The following is a 27,839-nucleotide window of genomic DNA, read 5'->3' as shown; positions in this document are numbered from 1 at the left end:
AGTTTTCAGTGGGAGAGTGGCATCTTGGATTGCAGTGTTACATAGCTGGCCTGGACCTAGTCATCATTTTATTAATCAGTCATGTAACCCAGAAAATGCCAAGAAGGCTCAGTACTCCTAAGGGTACTTTGCAAGCAGGATATCATGCATGTCTATTTATTTACTTACACATTTGTTGACTGGTTTAGTGTGCTGGTCATTGGCCCCTTTCCAGGCATGACCAGATCAAGATGGCAAAAATTACAATATCAAAAGATATTAATTGTTGCAAAACAATTAATATCTTTTGATATTGTTATTTTCAAAAGATATTAATTGTTGCAAAATCCGTGGTGGTGGTCCTGCGGTAGCGTTGTCGCCTCACAGTAAGACGGTCTCCGGTTCGATTCTCAGCTAGAGCGTCTTCTGTGTGGAGACATGCATGAATGGGCGTACCTTCATTGAAGGTTGTGCGTCAGGGCTGGTAACTCGGCATGTAAAAATCAACTACCAATCATTAGCGGACCCTCTGTGGCGACCCCTAACCGGGAAAAGCCGAAAGAGACAAATTGTTGCAAAAGTCATTTTGAAATGGATATTCTGTACAGTTCTATTTTTTGTAGCATATAAAATTAAAGTTGGTTGTTTCCAGTGCAGCAACTAACTGAATATTACATAGGTCATCTTGAAATGGAAATTATGTACAGTTTAATGTCTCTGTTGAATATAACTCAAAAGTTCATCGTCTTCAGGGTGATAAGTACAAATTATACAGCATCAAAAGCAAGAGTTCTGAAATTCACAATATATTTGAGACACCCAAGGTAGTAAATAAGAATGAATTAGACAGAGGTTAGTACAAGTTATAGTAAAATGAGGGGCTGGATGTAGGGAGAGGTCAAGCAGGGGAGTATAGAGGAGAGATGGGGTGAAAATATGAATAAGGGCATGAATAGCATGGGGAGTTGTAACGTGAATTATGAACTAGGGTATGGATTGTTAATAGAGATGCTAGAAGAATTAGAAAGTTGTGGTTAACAGTTATAGATGAAGAGGCAGCACAAAATGGAGGAGGCAAGTAGTGGAAGGTGGAAGTGTATTGTGTATGGAGAAACTGTGTGCTGTAAGATATCTTAGCTATGACTGTCATAATGACACAAAGTCTTTCTTGAAATGCTTTTTTCCTTAAGTTATGAAGTATAATGTCTGCCCTGATATTGTGAGGTATCTTATTCCATATTTTGGAGCTACCTTTGCAAATGCTCTTTCACTTATAGATATTTTGTAGGGTAGCCTTACTAGCAAGTCTGGATTTTTAAATTTGTTGTGTGAACATTTAAAGTACAAGAACTGTCTGTGTGGTGGGCAATAATGCTCAGTGAATAATTTGTAGGTGAATATATGTAAGTAAACAAGTGGCTTATAAACACAGTTTTATTTGATAAGGATCATGTTTTGACAGTCACAGTACCAAAAGTAACAAATACAATAGAAACAAAGGAGACAAAAGGAAGAACCCACTCTGGGTACCATTCTATAAACAACATGTATTTGAAAGAAGAAAAACTAAACAGTTATGGTTAGCTACAGTTTTCATGACAATATATACACACTGGTAATTAAATGCTTACCTGGCTATCAATCTCTTTAAGCATGTGATTTACATTATTGAGGGAATATGTCAACTGGTAGACTCCATCATTGGTTTCGCTATTTCCATAGAAGCCAATTCCCACAGCAGTACTGTCAAAAATAAAACACAAAATCAAATAGTAAAAAACTAAATATAATAAAATTCATAAACAAAAATTCTCATATGTGATTCTACTCAAAACAAAGACTACAACACATCCATCCAGCTGTCTGTACAATGACAGATTCAAAAAACTTTTCCTCAGATACCTTGATAATCTTGGAAAATAATTATTAAAAAAAAAAAAGAAAAAAAAAAACACTTCTGAGAGAAAAAAGTGATGTCTACAGTTTTCATATAACATAGATCATCAATATAAGAACGTTGGTCTCCCACACTTTAAAAATACGTTTAAGTGACTCTGTTGTGAACCTGGACAATGCAGTGACAACAGAGTTTTGCTGCCTTTCAATACTTCATTTCCCAGTATGGCTGATTCCCATCAGAGATGCCTTCTGTGCCGAGTCTGCTTGTTCTCACTGTATCTTTGTAGGCTTTTACACAGTGCTAGAATGTCTTTCCACATACCCCAAAGGTATGCGACAGCATAGTTAAACTGTTTTTTTTTTTTTTTTTTTTTCAAAAACCTTGAACGCCTGCGAGCTGTGTGAAAGTATGTACATCTTGGGACTGGCTGACATCTCATCCAGAATTATTTTCTCTGCCTTGTGCCCACTAAGTGTTAGGACAGGGTTTTGCTTGCTGGCAACCCTCAAACAAGTACATCTGAAGAATGCAGCTGTGCTGAGAAGAGAAAATGCACCTAGCTCAATAGCATTACTGAAAAGAGTGCAGACAGGAAGTCATAGGCAGACAGTACTTTTCAGGGAAAAGACAGAAAACTACTGGCATCTACATCTAAGAGCTACTTGGCGAAGTGTAGGATAGTGTGACCAGTACATGCCTCTAAGACTAGATAGCCAGTTCATATAATGCAGCAGAAATAGGATGGCTTCAGACATCAAACTTGCCTATAGATTCCACAGCAAAGCTAAAATGCTAATTTGAGATACTTTTCAATTATGAAGGACACATGCAAAATGATTTTTCTACCAAGGATTGAAACCATAGTCCTCAATTTCAGGAGGAGAGAGAATAATGATAAGGTAGATAATGAATGACATCTCAAAAACGTGGTAGAATGAAAAGGAGGAATAACATCAAGACAGAGTAGAAAGTATGATAGGCAAGTCAGGAAGCTAATGGAGAAGGAAAAGGAGGAATTGCAAAAGAGAGAAAGGATGGACAAAACTGACCTAAGAACAATGGCAAGGGATGGGAAGAGTTTAGCAACATGGAAGGGGACAACTGAATGGGTCATCAGCAAAAGGAGGCTAAGGATAAGAGAGTCATAGTAGTGGGTCTGCAAAGACAAAAATATAAGAGGATAGTTTGCTAATCTGGAATCACAATTAGACAAGAGTAAAGTTGGTGTGTTTCAGATAATAGAGATGACGATTTTAGTAACAGGGGAAGGAACATGGAGATTCCAGGTGTATAAGGTGTTCAGGGAAGACAAAGCAAGCAAGGATGGAGGTAAATGACAACATGTATAACAGAATTGTTAGAGAGTGAGAGAAAGGATGGCAAATGGGGGAGGTAGGGATGAAGAGATGGGCCAGCAGGAAGAAGGAGATGTAGTTACAGAGTCCAAAGAACAAAAGGTGGAAGTTAATACAGTGACATCCTCTACAGATCCCCCACTGCAAATATAAGAGATGACAAATTAGTCAAGAATAAAATTAAGGTCTGGGCTGGGGAAAAAGTGTGTGGTTATGATGGATGATCACAATCTGGTATATTCTTTCATCAAATATAAGCAGAAGCAGAGAAAACAGACTGACTTATCCATTTGACCTAGAAACGTTTATGAAAATATAAGTGATGATGGGAATAAAAAAAGGAAGTGACAGAGATACAAAAAAGGAAGCCCTGTTAATGTCAATCACTGTAGGAGGATAGGTAATATGTCTAAAGGTTTTACCTCTGGCTGACAGAAGGCCAACAAAACTATGGTTCACCTAGCCATGGAAAAACAGCCATGTACAGTCATGTGGACCAAGGACTGAATGGATTATAAAATCTGAGTGGAACATTAATAAACAAGGGTCTGGGAAGGTGGGAGGACAGCAAAAAGTGGAGACTCAATGTATCACTATGTAAAAAAAAAAAAAAAAAAAAAAAAAACAAAAACAAAAACAATAAAGGCTCAGGGTGGCTATGAAGAAAAAAGAAAGAAAGCCAGTATGGTTAAGGAACGCACTGTACCACACTATGCTGAAAGCAATAACAAAAGACAAAGAAAAAAAGTACAGGCACTGAAGGAACAGGGATAATCACTGCAGGAGATACTTAAATACCAGAACCAGGGAACTGAATTTTGTTAGAGGGGCAAAGGTAGAAACAGAAAAAGTAGCATAGCAATGTCAATTAAAGCAAGGACTAAAGGGGAGGAGTAAGGGAAAATGGAGAGGGAGATTTGGGGATTAGCTAGGAACAGCAAAAAAAAATAAGGCCAATACAATTAAACATTTTAAATGAATATTTCCCTTTAGTTTCACAACAGAGAAGCAAGGGAAGTTACTCTTCTGCGTAGGTAGGACAGATGGAGTTGGTGGATTGACAGATTAGGAAATATTGAATGAGTAGATAATAAATGTACTTGGGAAACAAACAGGTTAAGCTCCAGAAAACAGAAGGGATACCACCTAGGGCTCTATAAAGGGCTGCAGAACATTTGATTAAACCACTGATAACTCTTCACCAGATCAATAATGGATGTGATGGTCCAAGGAGATGGAAAGCAAGCAGCGGTGGTGACCTTCTACAGCTACTGTTAAAAGGAACATCCCAGGGAACTATAGGCTAGTATACCTGACTGCACCCAAAGACAAAATGAAGAAACACCATCCAGCAGTCAGTGGACTGCTTACAGAAAGCCAGTATGGACTCACAGCAACCAGATACTATTTGACTAAACTAATCCAGTTCTAGGACTATGCTACTAAGGAGATTAACAGAAACAACCATATGGCATGGTCTATTTGCACCTCAGCAAAATCTCTGTCTCTCATATCACAACCTATTTATAGGTTCATAGGTATATACTAGTCTAATGACCACCATGGCCTTTATTAGCCTAGCTGTGCAATCCAACCCAATTGTGTTCTTATGCATCATGGCTATTATTAGTAGGGTATATGTCACTGGGAATTACTGTCTGCTCCTGTCAGAGAAATATGGGCCAGACCATGGAAATTTTCATATTTCCTATCCACTGGATAGGAAAACTGTTCCAGAGTATGAGGATCTTCTGAGACACATACCTGTCTCACTAACAAGTCTTATTTATGTCATAAGCAAAATGTAAATCCTTGGATAGTACAATTGTGAAAACGTTTACCATAAGAGTAAATGTCATTATCTTCACTGTTGCAGTATTCTTCATCACAGGGATCTCCTACCAAGGATAGCCCAACATTTGCCCAGTATACCAAAGCCTTTAGATATTGTATGCACAGTACATAACATGTATGCTCCTCATTCAGGGCATGGGGCATAAAGGTGATGTATGGACACAGTTACTCAGAGCTGAATTGCTCCAGTAGAGAACAGTCTCCATAGGACTCCAGAGGCTATGCATATCCAGAAGGAGACAATGTAGATGGGAAAGGGAGACCCTCAGCCAGGACAGAAACCAAAACAAAGCAAAAAAGAAAAAAAGGGGGGGGGTGGAAGGAAGGAATGAATACTGGAACAGTGGAGAGAACACCTGCTGTTATGGTAGGTTTTACACAACTGCTATATCAATGTTGCAGTATTCTTCACTGTAGGAAGAGTACAAAAGCTCAAGAAAATGATTGGGAGGTAGAAGGATTCGAAGAGCCCTCAACAAGCCCACACAGAATGGCTCTAGCACAACCTGCTCTGGCCCCTAGAAACTGCATCCAATTTACAATACTTAGTAAAGGTATGCACTGAACACCAAGTAGCAGCTTCAGGGATGGAACTGCTGTCCAACCCCTTGAAGAAAGCTCCAGAAGAGGCAAAAACCCTAAGTCCAAGGTATATACGGACCCTCTCACTAGCAGACTGAGGAGAAGGAAAAAGGAAGGGGAGTTGTACTGCCTGATTCAAAGACAACTCATTAATCACCTTGGACATAAAAGGAGTACTAGTATGCCCTGTCCCTGTGAAAACACAAAAAGAGGGATGGTCATAAATATCTGAAGCTCAGACACCCTCTGAGGAGAACAGCAAGCAAACAATAAGGCAGTCCTCCAGGTGCAATGTTGTAGAGATGCTGAAACTGCAGGCTCAAAAGGAGTCTGGGTCAATTTTTCTAAAACAAAATTAAGGTTTCAAGGAGGAGCAATAGGCTTCTTTAGGGCCCTAAGATGTAGGGTGACTAAGACACTGTTTGACCTCAAAGTGAGAAGCCAAAGAAGGAGTAAAGGGCAGACAGGCAGAAATATTTGACAAATGGGCCTTTACAGAAGAACACAACATGCCAGACCAGAACAACTTGCACACACAGGAGACAACCAAAGGAATCCCCACTGAAAAATAGTCCTGGTTATGAGCATGGTAACAGACAGAAAAGCTCTTCCATTGGGACACACAAGACTTTCAAGTTGCAGGTTTTCTTGCCTCCTGTTAAACCCTGAGCATGTCCTTAGAAAAGAGGAGCCTAAAAGAGATCAAAACCCTATCACCCATAATCTCAGCTGAAGACTGGACAAGTGAGAATGGATGACTGACACCTTGTCCTGTGTGAGGGGGTCCAATCGGTGAGGTAACATGGTGATTGCCCCTGGTCAGATGCATTAAGAGGGAGAACCAGTGCTGTCTTGGCCAAAAGGGAGTCACTAGCAAGACTTTTGGGGTGTCCAGCTGAATCTTCTGCAGGATTCTTGGAAATAGGGGAAGGAGAGGGAAGGCATAGAGGAAACATCCCCTTCCAAGAAAAAGAAAGGGAATACATCTTCCATGCCAGACAGCATGGCACTCTGCAACAGAAAAGGGGGAGCTGCCTGTTTAGAGGGGAGGCAAGATGATCTACCAAGGAATATCCCACCAGTGGAATATGTCCAGATACATGTCTCTGTGAACCATTTCTTTGTGAGCCTGTGTTTGGGACCTGCTCAAAGCATCTGCCACTAGATTGTGCTCTGAAGGAATATGCTCTGAAGAGTTAACTAATAGCCAAGAGTGAGATACCAGGCCTGAAGAGTCAGCATGCAGAGAAGGTAAGTCTTTGCCCCCTCCTGCCCGTGGACATACCACATCACTGTGGTGTTGTCCGTGTAAATCTTCAGAAGGCCTAGAAACAGCATGGGGTGAAAAGCCTGAAGGGCCAAAATCTGAGCTCTCATCTCTTTGATGTTAATATTCTCTGACTTCTGAAGGTAGGGGGAGCCAAAGACCTTAAACTTTCAGGTGACCACAGGAAGCCCCCCACCCCATGTCTGAAATGTCAATGAACAATTCTTGAGAAGGAAACAGAGTCTGAAAAGGCAGACCTGGGTTGTTATTGAGAAGGAAATGGAGTCTGAAAAGGCAGGCCTAGGTTGACAGTAAGTTGCTGAATCTACTACTCAAATTCCAACTTCAGACAAGGAAGCAGTGGGCACTCTGAAATCCAGAGGGCGGCAATACTGATGCTAAACTTCCACATGTGCAGTCTGAAAAGAGGAAGCATTGAACTAGAAGCCATGAATCCCTGGGCACAAAGAAATTCTCTGGCTGGAATAGCAAGCACAGGAAGAAGAGACTGAGAGAAAGCTGTGAAGGACAGAACTTTTGGAAGTGGAATAGAGGCCAGTATTGGCACTGCCTGAATCCTGCAACCCAGATACACATGATCCTGAGAGGGAGTCAGGACAGACTTTTGAAAGTTGATAGTGAACCCCAGACTTTGGAGGAGAGATATGGTAAACTGTAGTTTCTATAACTGACAACTGGATGAAGGTGCCTGAAGCAACAGGTCATCTAGATAAGGAAAAATCTGAATGCTTTGGAGCCTGCAAAAGTCAATCACATGAGCTACATATTTTGTGAATACTCTTAGTGCAGCTGAGAGACCAAAGGGCAAAGCAGAGAACTGAAAATGACAGGAAAAGACAGAGCAAAGCAAAATCTTCCTGAAAAGTGGGTGAATAGGAACATGAAGGTAAACATCCAAGGACACCAAAAAAGCCTGTGGAAGTACAAGAGGAAACAGGGTTTGAAGAGAAAACATCTTTAAAGACCACCTTGAGAAAGGTGTTGAGCAAGGAGAGATTCAGAATAGGTCTCCAAGTGTTCATCTTTTGAGGGACCAAGAACATTCTGAAGTAAAATCCCTTTCTTAGTTGTGAAGAAGAGATGGGATGAATAGTTTCCTGGTCCACTGGGGACCCAAGGACCTCTGAGAAATGAGAAATTTTTCCAGAGGAGGTTGGGGAATCCCTGAAAAAGGAGGAATAGGCTTCCAAAACATGAAGTGACCCTGATGGATGATAGAGCCCAAGAATCTGAGGTGATGATATGACAGTTTGGAAAGTAGTGGGAGAGATGAAGGGACAAGTGAATCGGAGTAAAGGGGGCTAGATGTCAAAGAGAAGCAGGCTTGTCAGATAAAGGAGGCTGAAAAGACTTAGCAGGATGAACTCACCTATCCCCCTTCCTGCCTTTAGTGGCCTGATGAGGTTGCCTGTGAGCAAAAACAAGCCTACTAGGATAGTTATTTTGGAACTTGGGGATAATGGACACAAAAATATGTTTAAGGTCCTGCAAAGCTATACCTTTTTCCTATACAGACAAACATAGCAGCAGCAGTCCCAAAGAGATTTTTATTATCCAAAGCAGCATCCAACAACTTGGCCTTAATGACTTCAGGTAATGATTGCAGGCAAAGCCAAGAATAACACCTCATGACAGACCCAAAGCCAGCAGCTCTGGCAGAGGCATCAGCACCATCAGAGCTACACATGATACAGTGATGGGCCATCTACGGTAGACCCCAAAATAGAAAAAGCAGAAGATTCTGCTTCAGAATCAAGAAGGTTGGAAAGAACCTGACAAGCCTGGGTAATCAAGGCCAGAGAATATCTGGTCATGTGGGTCTGGTAATTTATGGTCCAAAAGGTCAAAGTAGAAGCAGTATAAACCTTCTGACTGATTCATTCCATTGCCCTACTATCCTTATCTGGAGACAGAAGCTTGGAAGAGGGCAGAACTTTAGGCAGCTTGTTAGAAGAGACTGACACTACATCAAGGACAACAGAAGTACACTTAAATAAGAATGGACAACCCTCAGGAACCCTATAGAACCTGCCAGGTTTCTTTGGAGTAGGAGGATGAGAATCAGGAGACGTAGAAGCACTATAAATGTGTCTAATAAAGCAACCAACAAAGGAGGCACTGCAGAAGGTTTAGGAATGCCCACATGAAGCAACTCATAAAACATTTTCTGGATATCAGACACATGAGAAGAATCACACTTAAGTATTCTAATCATTCTAGCTATAGTGTCTCCAAAAGACAATTCTTTAAAAGGAGACTCAGGGCTAATGGACTCTTCATCGGAACCATAAGCCAAAGGTGAAAGCATCTGGGAAGAGTAAGACAAGGACACTTCATCAGACTCTGAATCCTCATCTGAGGAATCAGGTTCCCAAGTTCATTTGGAAGGAGTTGAAGTTCAAGGAGTAGGCAGGGAAAACCCTTAGGGAGGCTTCAGGGCAATTAAGACATTAAACAGCCCTAACATAGAACAGACCTTCCGACCCCTGATGAGATTCAGTAAGAGTACCCGGAATCGCTTCCCTGACCAGAAGCTGTGGAATCCCTATAGGGTTCTCATAGATGATCAACAGCGGTTTCCCTTTGATATCCAGAGCAGACATCTATAAAGCATCAGAGGATGTGTGAAGGGAAAGATCCATGCTGGCCTCTGAACAGGGTCATGATAGAAGAATCTGACAGACACTGGATGGTCTACAGAACTATCACTTGCTCCTAGAGAAATGTCTGGTGGAGGCTGGACAGCCAAAGAACTTGGCTGAGACTTCTTGGCCTTATTCTTACTTAATGGTACCTTAGAGTTAAAAGATTCCAACATGCTACGCTGGGCTAACAATTCAAGTTTATAGTTCTCAGGATAGATGACCAGGGAAGACAACAGTCTTCTAAGAGCCTTAAGCACAAATGCTTTACAAATGCTACAGGGTGCATGGTTATGGGAAGCACCCCAACAGAAGACACTGTGATGATCCTTATGGGGAATCTGACTCCCATACTGATATTTTCCATTCTTGGATGACATGAACTCTAGATAACCAAAAGAGAGCAAGATAAAAAAAAAGACCCTGAACAGGGCACTTAACTGATGGCTAGATATTCAGCACAGCAAAAGGACATTCAGACCAATGAGCGATGATGGAGTTTGGACTGCCAGCAATGTAGCTCTGGGTAACTGCATTCCTACATCACCTTTATGCCCTACTTCCTGAACAGGGAGCATACATATGATGCATGGTGCATATAAGATCTAAAGACTTTGGTATATCCTGCTGGATATTGGGCTGTCTATGGAGAAGAATACTGCAGCAGTGATACAGGAGATCTAGTGGTTCTCTTGCTGTTCGTTTTGCAGATGTGCAAAAGGTCATGAGAGCTGCATCCTAAGATGCCTTGTATGCCAGGGACAGATTGCCTCTCAGAAACTCTAGGAGATAGAGTATAGAGATTGTCCTATATGGATCACCTTAAAGGCCTATGTGTTTATACCCTGGATTCTCCTGATAAGAAACCTTTGTGGGATTCCAGCTGTTGTATATGTCTGGTCAAGTACATGCCAAAGGGGGAGTTATACTCAATGATGGGTCTTATAAGGGATGAATAAAGGGGAACCATGACATCTGTGGACCTAGATGCCATGCCATTACTTATAAGTTTGGTGACAGAGAATGATTTTCCTACTATCCTGGCCACTTGCTGGTCAAAGGCCAGATAACTATCTAGGTGTGTTACCAGATTCCCAGCTACTGGGGCAATTCTTAAGGGTGTTTTATCAATACAGTAATTAGCCTGGGTGTCACTTTTCCCAAAAGGCACTATAATGCATTTCCTGGGATTGATTTTTAGTCTTTGACTTTGGCACCAGTAATTTGTCTGTGCTAGATTATCTAGTAAGATGTATGTGCCATGGGTGGAATCTATGATAGGTCACAATTTGCTGTCATCAATGAACTTGATTAGCCAATGGTCCTTGACATTAGCCTTTACCTCTGACTAGCAGATGCCAAATTGGAGTGGATCCAGCATGGAGTCCTGAGGTACCCCCCGTTGGTGACCAGTCTCTCAGTGGAGGTGGTATCCCCAACTTGACTTCCTGGGTCCTGTCTGTGAGCCAGTTATGTAGGGGGTTATGTTCAGTTCAGTGAGTTTGGCAATGATACCAGATTAGGATACTGTATCGAACACCTTAGCTAGGTTCAGGTAGACAGCGTGCACCGTCTTCCCCTCATCCATTGCCTTGGTGACTTCCTCAAAGAAGTCCACCAGGTTTAGTAGGCATGACCTTCCTTTGACAAAGCCAAATTGCGTTGGGTCAAGTATCTGAAGGTTGCCTACATCTTTGTTGATCATGTCCATGATCATTTGTTCCATGGCTTTGCACAGTAGACTAGTCAAATGAATAGTTCTGTGGTTTCTGGGGTTGGTTGATGGTCCATCCTTGAGAAGTGGGATATCCATTGAAATTCTCCATTCTCATTGCACAAAGCCAGTTATGAGGCTTCAGCTGAAAAGTGACTCAAGTGGTCTCAACAGGTCATGTTTCAAGCTATTTAAGTGGTATTCCAGGATAATGTCAGGGCCCACTGAGGTTGTGTTTTTGGCCTTAGTGAGCACCACCAGGAACTGCTTCTTGTTAACAGTTGGAGGTCTTATGCTAGTGGGTGTTAAATGATGGAAGGCAGGGGGGAGTGGATGATGAAATTTGAGCTGAATTTGTCAGCCAGCAAATTTGTCTGATTGCTCTGCTCAGTGAAGTAGGTGCCACTGTCCACCAGTTTGACACACTGACGTGCGCTGCCTTTGAAGTTTCAGACACAGCTATAGAAGACCTTGTGGTTGCCTAGCCTGTGAGGCTATCTTGACTTTGTAATTGGCCTTGATGGACTTAGTCCTCTTAGTTTCGTGTTTAGTTTAATGAGACCGCTCCTACCATTATGGGAGATGCTTTTCCTGATTTTAGCCATGTCCTTTTTCTTTTTGTTATATACCCTATTAAGGTTAGGATTCCACCAGTGTGGTTTGTTTTTAGAGTTTGTTTTGGGGTTACTTCTAGTAGGTACAGCAGCCTGTATTCAGTCATTTAAATGGTTGTACAGGGTCTCTGAACAATTCCACATAGGTTGCTATGAACTCAGAGTTGGAAGGGGCGTTGAATTTTGATAAACTACTGTTTAATAGGATGCAGTTTGCTTTGGAATAGTTCCTAACTGTTACAGGGTTTGCTGGGGTTAAGAGTTGATTCTTATTTTGAAGGAGACAGCTTTGTGGTCCGATCACAGCAGTGAGGATGTGACACCGCGGGGGGGGGGGGGTGCAGCTCTCTCCCATATTGGCTAGTACCAGGTCCAGTACATCTGAACCTCTGGTGTGTGTGAGCACTATTAAAACAAACCCCATTAACCATAGTCCAGGAATCATTGTGCCTGTGAATATGAGGCAGTGCAAGTTTCCCAGTCTATACAGTGGTAGTTAACGTCTCCCATAAATAGGGTATTTGGTTTAATTGCGAGTGTCTCCAGTAGGTCTAGGTATGAGCTATGGGATTCTAGGGAAAGAGGGTGACCTATAGCCTGCTAGGATATGGTATACAACTTTGCCTATGGTGATGTGCATATGGATAAATTCCAGTACATCATCTTGTCCAAGATAGAATTATGCTTGTTGCTAATATAGCTTGAGACTCCTCCACTTTCTGTCTCTCATATTTGGACCATGAACTACACGGGCAGGAAGGCACTGATGCCTTGCAGTGCTGGAGTACTTTCTGCAGATTTAAACCATGTCTCAATAACAGCATAGATGTCTGTATTCCCCAGAGTGAGGATAGCTTGTAGGGCCTGGAATTTCTTGTTTAGGCTCCTAGCATTGTGCAGTAACACCTTTATGTTTCTTTGGGTTTTATTTGCTATGTTGGTAGGTTTGTCAATTTGGCATTGCCTAAAAAGTCTCCAAGGGGTGGGTAAAGTTTTAGCCAATATTTAGGAGATTAGGGGAGACCGGTACAGACCATCCTTTGCAAAGCAACATGGCCTGCAAACCATGTCCTCCCATGCTGACACATATTGAACCCCCCCAGGAAAGATACCAGAAACTAAGCTAATCATTGAAGTCAATCATTTTTTGTTCATACTGTGACATCATCATTGGTGAAGGTTGAATGCTGCTCAATGCAAGGGACATACCTGCCCGAGACACACATTCAGAGAGATCAACAATGTTTCTCTTCATATGGTCCATGGAAGTACATCTCAGGCTGTTTATGCCCACATGGACTATGATAGAATCATATTGGTACCTGTAGTTTAGTGACGTAAGTGTGCGGTTACTTGGCTGATCCTGTCTTGCAAAGATAAGGGAAGCAGGATTGGGTTGCAAAATGTGTTTGCTTGAGTTCTTGCTCTATATAATGTGTTCATCTCTAACCTTAGTGAAGTTAGAGGTGATAAGAAGGTTGGGGAGAAAGATAGGGAGTGGGGGGGGGGCAAGCCTAGAGATGAATCTAAAGAAACAGGAGACGTGGTCTAAAAGGTAACAGATTCAGTTCAGGCCTTTCCTTTCAGATGCAAGAATCTGTTCCTTAACTCATTCACTCCAGTAGAGCTCAGGAAGTTTGTGGTGTAACTTCCAATGGGCGGACTCTAAGCATTTTGACAGAATCAAATTATGTCCTTACATTTCAAACAAATATTCATATCTCTGGAACAGTAGGGTTTATGAAAAAAGTATAAATGGCAAATTCTTCAGTATAAACTATCTTTATAGTGATAGTATTCTTTAGGTTTTAGGTCTTAAACTAAATTTTATAAGTCACAGTAAACAGTAACTATTAGATTTGTAATATTTTGTAAACAACTTACAATATCTCAGCAAACCCTCAAGTTACACACATACGGTCAAGCAGCATTTTATTCATCTAGCTGACAGCTTTCATATGAGGCTAAGGAGTTATGTCTGTGCTGCTCGGTTGTTGAGATTTAAAAAATGTGAAAATTATATCAATATAAATTAATATCATAGAAACAGTTATCTATTTACTTGCACTAGACAAGAGGTCAAATATTAATGCAGTTGAGTTTGCCATTGTGTAAGCTTTAAGATGAAATTTTTTAAAACCTTGTACATAGCATGGTTTTGGAACTATTGATGCAAATGAAAACGAGCAATACTTGATGCCTAGAGGTGTCAGTAGGAGTTAACTGCAGATGCACCTGGATTTGTCACTTGGATGTAATGAGTTAATAGCAGCAGTCCAGAAGTATGTTATTTATACAGGAGTCATAGACCAAACATTTCATTGCAGGACAGAGAGTTGGAGGGATATTATCAGATGCAGAGTGAGTGAGAAGTAGAAGTAAATAAATGACTGGGTGTATAGCAAGGGGTATACCCCACCATCTCACTACATAACCTTATCCATCTAACTGGCAAGCCTACTCATTTTACCACCAATGACAGACAGATCACACATATCCCAACATTCTATGTAGATGTATTAGGGGCTAGCCACCCTGCAGTGTAAACCTTGATTCTAGATTGTCACTGTTGGAAGTAACACCCCAACACCATGTGCAAAATGGGAAAAAGGGGTTGTGGATGCATGAAATTCACCTGGAACCTAAAACAAATGCTATCAGCAGCAGCCATTCACATGAAGCGCTTTCATGATACACACACACCTAAAAGGAAGTTGAATTTTGCAACTCAGTATTTACAGACATGAAATATCATGCATTCAATTAAAAATTAAAACCGAAATTCCAAACGTTAAAACTGCTAACATAGCATATAATACACACAAATGAATGCTGAACTCCAAAGACCAGTTCAGTTTTCACTTAACAAGTATAGTCTGACTGCAACTGTGTTAGTTCTGCCAAATTCAAGACTATATTTAACAAACATGAGCCTCAGCTGAATGACTTCTAGGCCACAGTAGTATGCAATCTGTGAAATGTTTGACAAGTGAGAACAGCTACTGTGGTATTAACCATACCTTTATCTTTATACAATGTTGCAGTTGCACAAACATTTCATTTACAGTGCAATGACTTTTTTTCCCTCTTGATGATGTTTTTCCTCCTGTGCTTGTCAGCCATTGAGCTGACTCTCCAACATGAACCCAGTCCATTCTCTTCCTAGTCCTACTTACTCCCTTCTGAGTGTTAGATGAGGCCAGGAAATCATCACATAGGCAAGCCATGGTGGTGTTTGCACCCTCATAATCATCCCGGCAATGGTGGCATATGTATGTAGCACTAACCCTACCTCGGTGGTTAATATCTGTACTTTTGTCTGTGCAGGGGTATCCTATGCCTTCCTCCTGCATGTGTGTGCTTCCACACGTGCCCATAAAAGCTACCATCATTGGCTTGGGATCGTCAAGCCCATGTGCCCTCATCGTGCAGCCAGTGGTAACATACAAGCCTCTACTTGCATAAGAGCATGATAGCTTATCTAGGACCACCACCTCCTTCCACACAGGATGGGCAACCTGGTGTAAACTACTCAATCCCAATGTCTTCAGTCCAGCTCTTCCAGCACCAAGAAAGGATTCAAATTAGAGTCATAGAAACAGCTTTATAACTCTATGCCACAGCATATTACCAAATCATAGTAAGGGCTTTATTCCTCTATGCCACAGTGGATTAGAGAGTCATAACAAGGGCTTTATTCTTCTCTGCCACAGCTGATTAGCAAGTACATTAGTCAATTATACACATGAAGCACTAGAACACTGCAACATAATAAATTAATTTATTAAGTGCTTGGTAAAAAGTCAGATGAAAGAGAAATGCATTTATTTTTACAAAATGGCTGCCCCATTACAAACCCTGATGCATGAGCTGTAGTGTCACACCCCTGCTTGCAAAGTATACTAACTTTTTGGATACTCTGTCTTCAGGTAAAGGTAATACTTGTTTTTGCTAGAAAATCAATAGCCTGTCTCTCTGCGATAGTTCAACCACCCACCACTGAGTTGGTATATTTAGTTACTTGGGGTGTGGGGCACAGCCTCTCAAACAACTTTTTAAAATTAGTGTATACATTATCCCTTTATTGTCCAGTTTAGTTGACTGTCTGTTATTGTGCTATTAAACCCTTGACAAAGGTTTGTAGTCACATTTAACGATGTGACTGAATAAGGGGTTTAGAATTACATTAGATATTTTGCTACCGGATAATTGTATACATGCTATAAACCTATCTAAACCTTCAATCTGGTCTTATAAATAAACCCAAATACCTCTATTCATAACTTTGTATTGAACATTTCAACAGATAAATACATTTCAGTTTTTTGTGCAACTTTCAACTCTACCTAATCCATGACATCTTATTTTACAAGCAACTGCCATAATTTTGTCTTGCACATTCACAATTATCCATGCAGTGCATCGTCTAGAAAGATTATAAGCCATGATACATATAGAAAGCAGATATAAAAGCCCCCCTCCATATCAGAAAACCATATAGACATTGCTTGGGAGCTGCAAACAAACCTATTATCTTAAAGATTAAAGAATCATTATCAAATTTGACAAAAAATCTATTTTAGATATAAACAGTGGTCTCTAATAATCAACAGCAAACTTTCCAGTCATCTTAACAATTTCATTCAAGTCTTTGCTGATATGATATAAAGTTTTACAATAATCTCATAAATAACCTCATGAACTACTACAACACTCCTGCACAATGTAATAATTCTTGGAGTGCACCTATTCTGACTTATTTTTTTATTTAATATTAATCAGAGAAGATTAAAACTGTCATAAAATTAATCTATAGGCACAAGAGACGGTAAAGAATAACCACAGCCTACGAAACAAACACATGGATTTAGAAAAGGCTATGGTGTCATCCTCCCTAGTAAGATCCAACCACAAATGGCCATTTTCAAAGTCACCATCTCTTCTGAGCCCCACCCCCTCAGCTGGGGTCAAACAAAAAAAAAAATTCTCCAACTTCCTGAGGGGAAGGTATAAACAGTTTCACAGTCCCCTCCTCCTCAATAAGTACTGGCACATATGTCCAAACCTGTACCAAAGTACTATACGAGCATTTATATAGCTGCATGGAATCAGGAATACTGAACAGGCCAAAATCTTCCTCCTTAAGGAAGAGTAAATCTGTCTGATGGACATCTGCAATAAATAAACTCTATAATAAAAGGAAAGAATTGCTATCCATGACCAAGAAGGAGCAGGTGCCTAATTGGAGGCAATCTCTCTTTAGCCTGAACAAGCAAATAAGAGCACTAGTGAAATCCTCCAAAGGAAACTGAGTCCAAACTGGCCACATCTACTAAAGACAATCATAAGGCCTTTTTCACGTGCATCCGCAATCTCAAAGGAAGCACTCAGATCTGCTCAGAACTGGTGGTCAAGGACACCACATACACAACCGCCATAGATTTAGCCAACCTGGACAGGCTCAGTGAAAACTTCACCCCTCTGTCCTCCCCATCAGCAAATCAGGACATCCCCAGCACCTGCCCCCCCCCCATTATCCCTAGAGAGCAAGCCATCACTGCCCTCTCAAAGGCAAAAAATACAGCCTCCATGAGACCTAATAACATCCCATGCTGCACCCTACATGAACTCGGGCAGGAACTTGCAGCACCATTAGGCACCTATTCAGCCAAAGCCTGAGTACTGGTTTTATCCCAGCTGAGTGGAGGACAGCCACTGTCATCCCTTTGCAAAAGGTGGAGTGCCCCCTGATCCAGGAAATTATAGACCCATTAGCCTAACTAGCCTGATCTGCAAGGCCATGGAATGGATCATGGACCTCATTAACAAGGACATTGGCACCCTCCAAACACTCGATCCCACTCAGTTTGGTTTTGTTGAGGAGAGGTCATCCCTGTTAAATTTGGTCAACTTCTTTGAGACAGTCACCAAAGCCAGGGGCAAGGGGAAGATGGTGCACACCACCTACCTCGACCTGGCCAAAGCCTTCGATACTATTCCTCACTCTGGTATAATAGATAAACTCTCTCAACTAGGCATCAATCCATATGTTACCAAATGAGTAGCAAACTGTCTGACTAATAGAACCCACCTAGTCAAAATAGGAGAATTCACCTCAAGCAGTAGACCTGTAGCGGTGTACCCCAGGGATCAGTCTTGGGGCCTCTATTGTTTGGGATATACTTTTCTGAGGTGCAGGCCAAAAACTAGTGGGCTATGTCTGACAAAGTTTGCAGATGACTGCAAGTTGGGTGCGGTCATCAATTCACTTAGCGATGTGGACATCCTCCAAGAGGGTCTCACCCAAACAAGTGACTGGTGGCAGAAACATAGCCTCAAACTGAATGCCAAAAATGCATCACCATCCCCTTTGGGGAGAGTGATGTCCCCACAAATTATCACATTAAATAACAAGGTCCTAAGCACGCAGTCAGTCATGACCTGGGCACCCAGGTTGATAGCAAACTGACTTTTGACCACCATATTATCTCCACTGTATGGAAAGCTTTCTACATGGCTCACCTCATTAGTAAGGGTATCTCATCCAGGGACAAAGAGGTCATAACATCCCTGTATTCTAACCCTGTAAGACCCACACTATTGAGTACAATGCACCTCACAAACCACATGCAGCAGCTGAAGAGACCACAGAGGTTCCTCACAAGGATGATCCAGGGCCTCGAACATCTACCTTACACAGATAGGCTAAAAGCCTTGTCCCTCTACTCAGTCTCATACAGACTCCGCAGAGGTGACCTCTGTCTGGCATACAAAGCAATCTCAGACCCCACCTTGATGGGACTACTGCATATCGGCAAGTCAAGCTCCACTTGAGTAATTCACATGCGTGACCTCAACCTGGTCTGTTACATCAATAGGACTTTGGGACATAAATTTGTTCTGTCAATGAGACTCCCCCTTCTGTGGAATATACTTCCTCGCCACATCAAGCAGAGCATCTCATTAACCTTTTTTAAGCACTACCTGGATTACTGGCTGGGGAACAGAAAATACACTCCTGGGATGTGTCCCTGTTGGACAGAATCATCGGGTGCTGACTTGTCGGAACATGGGCTAAATTCCTGACTAGGCTTGTAAGGGCCTCAGTGCCAATAGCCTAATAACTTCCTATGACCCTATAATATAGGTTCATAGGTAAGTACTAGGCTAGCTGCCTTTGCAGGCCATTTTAAGCCTAGCCAGTTTCTCTTTTTTGCGCTCAAAATAACTTATCCCATTTGGTTATAGATTGGACTTATCCATCCCATGGCTGACAACAGAAGTATAGCTGGTTCAACTAGCACCCAAGACTGGTACTGTGAAACAGCACCTCACTCCCTCAGCTCTTCAAGTGAAGAGCCAAAAAAAAAAAATTTGTTTACAATTGGCTAATTATAGTGATCAGCTATGCACAGTTAGATCAACGCCACCCCCAGCTCTTCCACAGAAGAGGAAGAAAAAAGTGGCATACCAACCAGGATGCATGACATGTCCCCTCTCCCTCCTGCCCCAACCAATAAGGTCCTTTTACTATGGCCTGTGACATATTTTATTAAAAAAATAATTTCTTCTTTTAAACTGCAGAAAACCTACTAAAGAAACAACTAAACTGTTGCAAACAGTTGCTACAGTTTCTACCCTGCCTACATGGAGTGCTACAGCACTCATGCTTTAATTTAAAAAAAAAAATCTTCTTTTGAAATTGTAGCCAACTGCTTACTACAAATGTAGCAAGCAGTTGCTATATTTTATACCCTGCCTGCAGGGAGAGTTAAAGCACTCATGTTTTAGTTTAAAAAAAAAATTCTCCTTTTTATACTTTAGTAAATTACTTGCTAGAAATGTAGCAAACATTTGTTACAGTTTATATCCTGCTTGCATGGAGCAGTACAGCACTCAGGTTTTAGTTAAAATAAAAAAAATATATATTTTTTTAACTTTTAAACTGTTGCAAACCGCTTGCTATAACAGTTTAGAACACAGAGAGAGGGCTACAGTGCTCAGATTTGACCACAAATGCAATACTGTTTTTTAAAAGCCAGTTCTGCATTAAAGAGAGATTGGGATTGGATGATCATGCCCATCCAACACTTTGCACCCAGGGAAATTGCCCCTCTAGCCCTATCCTAGCTACCATACTAGTCAACAATTATATATTACCCTTAATGAGAATAACTAGGATGATACCATATAAAATATAAAGGGCCCCATGCATGGGGTTTAGGAGCTGCCTATGTCCATTAGTAGTCCAGAGGGAAGTCCTTAGGTAAGTATTTTGTTTCCCATCCACAGATCCAAGGAGCACTTGAATATGGACAGGATGAACTTTGCTTTACATTGAAGGGGAGTCTGTTCCATAGCAGCAGTACCCTGTGTGAGATTATACCTGTCCTTCCAAACTGTTCTGTTGATGTTGCAGAAGGTTTAGATCCCTAGGACTGAGCATTTCTGGTGCTATTTGACTTGCTGATGTGCAATAAATCCATCAGTAATGGGATGAAGGATGCCTTGTATGCCAGATATAGGTCATCTCTTAGCAGTCTTTATATTCTGTATTAAGCATAACAAATACTAATATCAACAAAGACACCCTAAAAGGATCAGCATTTATTGATCTAACAAAAAATTGATAGTGTAGACCACAAAACATTATTCAAAACCCATATAGACCACACATCTTATTAAATAGTGGTCCATTTGTTACGAAGTCCACATATTTCTCATATTAAGGGCAACACAGCAATCCTACTCTATACCTAAAAATACCCAATTTAAACTTTTACTTGGATGACCTGCTGCTACAACTAAAGGCAGGTGCAAATTCTACCTTTATTCAAAAAGTGAGCTGCAACATAACTTTCTTCACCCAGACCACTAGGGTGTTAAATGACAGAAGAGTATTCAGTATACAACAATGTTAATTTGCACCGCTTAACATCTGGCCAAAATAACAGACTTATCAAAGGCTGCCCAAATAACAATCCAAAAATTAAGACTTATAAATACCTAGAATGCTGGCTAGACTCTAGATTAAGCTTCACTAGCCCTGATGAAAGATTAAACATTACAGAAATGCAAAAAAATCTACATATAAACTCACCGATACTGTTCAACAGGAATCACATGCAGCAATCATAAAAATGCATAATGATTACAAACATGGAATACATCCTTTCCCTGATAAGTTTAGCATCTTCTTACATGATGTGTATTACAAATATCTCTTGCTAAACATACTTGTTTTGCTAAAGTTTCCCATTCTAGCAAACACTACCACCTCTGAAAAGCACACATCTTCAACTTATCACTGAAAAAGCTACAGTCCTCTGTTCCAAACTCAGATGCAGATTACTATTCTCTATTTTTCCTCATCTCACATTCAGCAAAAAAAAAACTTTAATCATTTTTCCAACCACTTTCCTAAATATCTTGTCCTGGTGAGGGGGCAGTATAGAGCAGAATTCCCAATCTGGGCAAACAGCCATTATCTAGACAGCACACCTTAAACATGTCCCAGGACCTCCTTTCAAAGAGCTGTGCCTGGTGCACCTTCTATAGAATGTACATAGGGGCATCTTCACCACGTTCCTGTTACACCTCAACTAATCCTATTAACTCAGAAGACCAGTGGCTCTACTTTAAGACCCTCCTGTAGTGCTGAACTCCTCACTTCATAAAAGGAATGAGCTCAGGGACCCTGCAAAGTAACTTTGTTTTCCCCATCAACTGTACCTGTGATCTTCTCATTTAGGACATTACCCAAAGTTCATGGCCATAACTATGGATAGGAGCAAAGGCTGACCACTAAAATGAGAGATTTGTCCACTGATCTCATCTAGAACAGCTGCTTGGCACAACTTCTGCAGATTGCTACCTTTGCATCCAGCTGCTGCTTGGTTTCATCTCCTCTACCCTCTTAAGTGAACAGATCCCTATTCAATGTACCTGAACTTCCTTACTTGATATAGTGTTTCCTCATGCATCTGTAGAGAGCAATATAATAACATCTGGGAGATAACCAAGACCTCTAACATGTAAGTACTAACTTGTATCCTATCCACATCATACTCTCAAAGCACAGTGGCTATAAAATTCACTTGAGGTTAAGAGGCCATCCTTGTCTGAAAATGACAAAGATGCAACCTTAGCATTCAGAACTGGATGTTCCTGATACCTTGAAAATCAAGGAAAGGAGGAGGAAGTTGATATACCCTTCATTCCATTCTAAACCCAGCTTCAAGCTCCAACTTAACACTTGCATGAGTGTGAAGTATTGAAAGGCATGCTAGGGACGAGTGGGTACCCTGACGAGTTTGTTGAAAGCATAGTTAGTGAAGTTAAGAGAACGAGAGGGGATGGTTCTTTCAGAGCCCTTCTGGACACTGGGATGGGGCGAACTGGGTCAGTGACTCCAAGTGAGGACAAAGCATTTCACATGGCTTTAATTTTATCTTACAGTATTAATTTTCACGATATACATGAGATCATTTTGAAATATTGGAGGGTATTTAGATTGGACCCTGACATTTATATTTTATTAGGTGAAAAAACAATTATAGTTTACAAGAAGGAAATCTCCTTTAAGGGTTTGTTGGAGAAAAATGCCACTTGGTCAATAAATGGAGGTAGTTTCAAATGTGGCAGATGTCCACAGTGCAGTTTACAGTCAACCAGGAAAAAATTAAAATCAAGACTATTGGTATAATTAAACCACTTAAGAAATACTACTGTTATTCTAAAGGTGTGGTCTATGTGGCATTTTGCCAGTTCTTTGATAGGTTTTACATGGAGAAGATGAAAAGGGCGTTTAGACAGAGTGTATTAGCATATTTACAGCATCAATCACAAAAATGACAACAGTGCCCTTTTTTAGCACATTAGTGCCTACCCCACGCACACGTTCAAATTTTGCATTATTGACCATGTGGATTTAGGGGAGGACCTTCTGATGCTTTCCTTGAGTTTAAAGAATTAAAGTGGCAGATTAAAACTAATACATATGAATTGCCTGGGCTGAATGACAGGGTGTCATTAGGCCAGTTATTGAGGCTTAAATCTGCCTATTTTTTATAAGAAATGTTATGTTTTCTATTTTATTATGCAATAGTAAGGTTTGCTTTTACATGTATAGTTCTAAACCGGCTTATTTTTAATGTGGACTTCAAGCATTTGGGTTTTTATGTCAGAGAATATGGGAGGGGATTTGTGTGTCATTTTGACCAATGAGAGGGCAGGACTGTGTATTTGAAGTTTTGCACTTGATGTATTTTTTATTCTGAAGTTGTCTGACATTTACCAAGACAAAAGTGCTAAAATAAATACTCGTGGAGTGGTACCAGTGGTCGTCTATTGTTTTCTACATCCTTTTTCAAGTAAAACTGAGATTGAAGGCATTGTTTTTGCTCTGCAAATGCAATGAATGAATGAATGAACGAACAGCAGGCAGCAGAGGTCCTAGCAACCCATACTGTTGTAGCACGTTTCACAAGACACTCAGGCGTATACGCTCATATGCTTTCTCTCAGTACACAAAACACATGTGGGCAATACTGGCAAACTCCTACAACCAGTCCACATTGTATGCAAGGGCATTCCATGCAGCTTTTTTTAGCATGATCCTTGGCAAGCTATGTGGGCCATGCAGTAACAGGCACAAGTGATCATCTCCAGTGATCATCTCCCACATGCCTGGCTCTCGACCTAGGTCTTGCTATACCTGTTATGAGTGAAGTTCCTGGATTCTTCATTTCCCTTTTAAAATCTTTTAAACTGATCTACAATACAAGAAAAATATAAATACTAATCACTGTAGGTATTCTATGTCTGTGGTCATTACATATTTCCTGGGACTCCAACTGAACAACTCACTTCAACAATTAGGATGGTGAATTTTGATGATACAATCTTCACATTTTTGTGCTTTTAGAATACACAGCATTATAACATGCATCTCTGTTTAGTGGGGAATCCTCCTCCATAAAGGCAACATACCCTCACAGATTCATACATAGATATATATATATTATACACATATATACACATACATATATATATACATATATATATATATATATATATATATATATATATATATATACATACATACTCACTTTATGCTGGTGTATTTCATCATTCTTTGCTATTTCTGCTCATACGAATGGGTGAATCTTCCAAAAAGAGAGAAAGCACTTTTGTTTACCCACCACCATTACTATTTTCCTGCTTATTTTGTATACATGTATGTGTATCATTATGCATAATCTTAAATATTTTAATTCCATGTTCTCTTACTAACTAGCTCATCATATCATACACACCAGGAGCTTCAAACCTAGGTCTTCAAGTCCCAATATCAGTATATCAGCAAGCATGTCAGACCTACTGCTCTCAGAAAATAAAATGCTGTAAACAATTCCCTATCTTCCATGCACACCTCTTCATTAAATTATATGACTTCCTTGATTATCTGTTGCAACACCTTTTTCCTAAGTGTATGTGGTCTATCTCCAGCCACATATGACAGTGGAAAAGAGACTCTGATCCATCTTCACTCCATTCATCTTTCAGTCTCAAGTCATTCCAGTATATTCAGCTTGTTAGCTGATCATGCTGCACTAATTTATTCTTTAGAATAAATAAGTACATGGGAATAGCTGAAAGGTCAGCACTAAAAATGAGTACAAAGCTTAGTTATGAATACTTCAGAAGACTAACGTTAACACTGAAAACTATATTTTTGCCGTTCTTATCAGAGCTAAACAGTGAATGTTATATAAAGCATGAAAATAATTTACCAGAAGTATTTCTGAAGGGATTGAGGATGGAAATTAAATCAGAAGCAAAGAAAACAGCAACTTAAAGTGCCAAAAAATAAAAGAAAAAAATATAAGAAAAAGGGAATAAAATTTGGAAGCCCAGAAATGTAGTGGCAAGGACAGAAAACTCCTAGAATGACATGTTCACCAATATTTGACACAGGAATGGTTAAAAAGAAGTGAATTTGAACCAAAACATGAAAGGTTAATAATGGCAGCCCCAAATAGTAGGATACATCCACATTGGTTTACAAATTTTATTGAAAAAGTGGGACAGAGACACAAATGCAAGTTCTGTAAAAAAGAATTGAAAACAATTGCAAAACTTGTGATAAACTCATTGCCGAGGGTCCATGTACCAAAAGGCAGAATGCAGCATGTCTGTTACATTGGGATTGTGCAAACACTACAATATGGAAGTAGCTAAGAAGCACTGGAAAAATAAACCAAAGGCATCATCAACATTGAAGTTCAGATCACATGAGATCACCCAATACCAACGTCAAGAAAATAGAAGCAAGAAAACCCAGATACTGTAGTCCAATAAAAAAAGACTTAAAACAAGATTAATCACAGAAATAGCTACATCCAGTGATTATAGTATTTTACATACTGAGAGAGACAAAGCTATAAAATACTAGGATATGCAAGCAGAAACTAGAGCAATGTGGGATAAAGATACCCAGATAGTTTCAATAGTAGCAGGAGCAAAAGGACTAATAAAATAGTAAAACATACTTAAATATGCTACCATTACACATAATCCCGTATGATATGCAGAAGGAAGTAATTTTGGGTACACTACATGTGCTGAGAACAGCACTTATGACAAAAATCAAAGAATAAAGCAATGCAAAAATTATGAACTTTAACAATACCCTGACTCAGGAATGGGGTTCAATCCCAACACAGTATTAGAAATGCAAAACATTTGCAGAAGTTAATTAAGAAGCAGAGATCAGATATTGGTTTTGAAGATAACAATTTCTCCAACAATTTGTATCCAGTAACAACAACATCTCAAAGTTTAGAACTACAGCCTGGGAAATGTGAGTAACAAGCCTCCCATCCAGGACAGTTTGCCCCTTAGTAAATATAATCTCCTCCAATGCCACACCAGCTTGAAAGGAAATGGTAGATTCACAGCTGTGGGTTTTCAACAAAACAGCTGTTGACCTCAATACTACCTACCTTATGCCTCACTGTGTGGCTCAGTCACTTGTACACTCTCACAGTACACATCTATACTGGATTATCACTTTAACTGTGATAACTTATATCTGACTCTACATTCCATGGTCGGGGAAAGCCCTGTCCCCTCTCATCTCCAAATAGTGCTTATGGTGCTGTCTACTGGGGTTTTGCTAATTATGTTGCGACAACTTGGGAAGCCTACTGCCTGACAGTCATACCCCCCAACACACAAAACAAAAGATCTTGCACACCTTGGCAGGTGAGTACTGCATTGTCTCTCCTGAATTATGACATCTGAAGTAGGCCTTGAGCAGCACAAAACTACTTTTAGTCTGTCCATAGTCAAATTAATACAAATGTTTGACTATGATTCAGAGATGCTGTACTCATGTCACTGGTCATCATTCAGGCCAATACTCTGCAACATCTGCAGTATAGGCTGTGATGCCCCAACACTGGCCCATTAATCAAGGAACCTCAATCCTCACCACTGGAAACAGTGGGGGATGTACAGACTGTGAAGATAAGTACACACACAGTAAAGTGCAATTTACCTTAAGAGCAGACAGAGGTTAGTCAGTCAGTATAGGGCTGGTTCCTCCCTTTTCTTCCAGATCCCCAAGACCTCCAGCACCCTCTCTGTCCAATTAGTGCTTCATGTCCCTGCCCAAATAGCTGACACACACACAAACTTTGAGATTTGATTTACTTACACACACACACACCTGGGAAAGGCTGGCACAGGTTTACGAGCTATGCCCCCTTCTGCCCACACTATCATGTAGTTTTCACTGCCACCAGCCAGCTTCTTAGCTACAAGACAATATTCAATAAGTAATCAGTTACATCTGAGTTCAAAATCACAGGAAATATTTAAAACAATATTGCAGGACAGTCCCAAATAAAGAAAACATCTAAGCTATACTTTGCTATATTCCTATCTGAATCTAAAAGAGTTACTATGCCCTAAAAACTTACTTACAGAACAACAAGCAGGCAGAAGTGGTGAGTGGATGTTTCCAGGTCAAATACAAAATGCTGACAATCTCTCGCTCTGAGAGTTCTTAAATTAATATCTCAAATATTGCTGTTGGGACAGTTGCAAGATGACATCACTTTTGTCATCAGACTATCCCAGGTGAAAATCCCCAATGCTAGAAACTGCCAGCATTTTAGCATCTCCCTGTGAAAAATACATCTCTCTCAGGTCTTTGCAACTGCTGGAAGACAAAACAATAAAACACTTACAAAACAATGCAAAATGCACCCTAGTTCTATACATCTAGTCTCCTTGCTGCATTGAAACTAACTTTTATAGCACAATAATAAAACAATCTAATTTCAACTACTTTCTTGAAGTTTTACAAGTTAACCCTCTATGGTCTAGTTCCCACTGTTAAAACATATACATTTACACAATTTCAGTAGTTTATATACATTTCTGTTCTAATCCAGCAGGTTACACTGTGGTTATACCTCTAAGCTCAATACTGTACAAACACCTTCTGTGCCATCAGTTTGATATATACATAACATACAGTTCTAATATAGTGGCAACACAAGCAACTGCATCATACTGATATTCACAAATGACATATAACTATTTACAAAATTACAGCTAGCTGGGCTGACAATATTTCCCTTTGTCACACTTCTTTCCCCCCAAAAAAACCCAAGCTAGTTTTTCAAGTGACCCTAGAGAAAATGTTACTTAAGAGGGTGAGCCTATGTGGAATCCTTTACTCTAATGCCTGTCTTGAGATTCCAGCTGCCTTAGCATTGCTGACTCCAGTACAGTGCTGCACTCTCCCATCACAAGACTGCAACCCTAGGCTCCACCATAGTAATTCGGGATTTGGCTGGCTGGCACCCTGTAGCCATAAATCCCCCTCAGACTCCTCC

The 27,839-nt window shown here is 40.4% G+C and overlaps 1 protein-coding gene across 1 annotated transcript in view; it reads right to left on the bottom strand.

Moving 5' to 3' along the window:
• Positions 1-27,839, bottom strand: part of TTYH2 (tweety family member 2) — a 2,201,930-nt gene that overhangs the window by 998,785 nt on the left and 1,175,306 nt on the right. The window contains exon 3 of the mRNA XM_044085133.1: positions 1,611-1,722. Within this exon, the coding sequence (XP_043941068.1) occupies positions 1,611-1,722 (112 nt within the window). The remainder of the gene's footprint in view (positions 1-1,610; positions 1,723-27,839) is intronic.

This window comes from Protopterus annectens, chromosome 10.part0, assembly GCF_019279795.1.
Source record: "Protopterus annectens isolate FY-2018-M chromosome 10.part0, PAN1.0, whole genome shotgun sequence".
Lineage (NCBI taxonomy): Eukaryota > Metazoa > Chordata > Ceratodontiformes > Protopteridae > Protopterus > Protopterus annectens.
The sequence above is the reverse complement of the archived record's forward strand: the minus strand, read 5'-3'. Positions and strand labels throughout refer to the sequence as shown.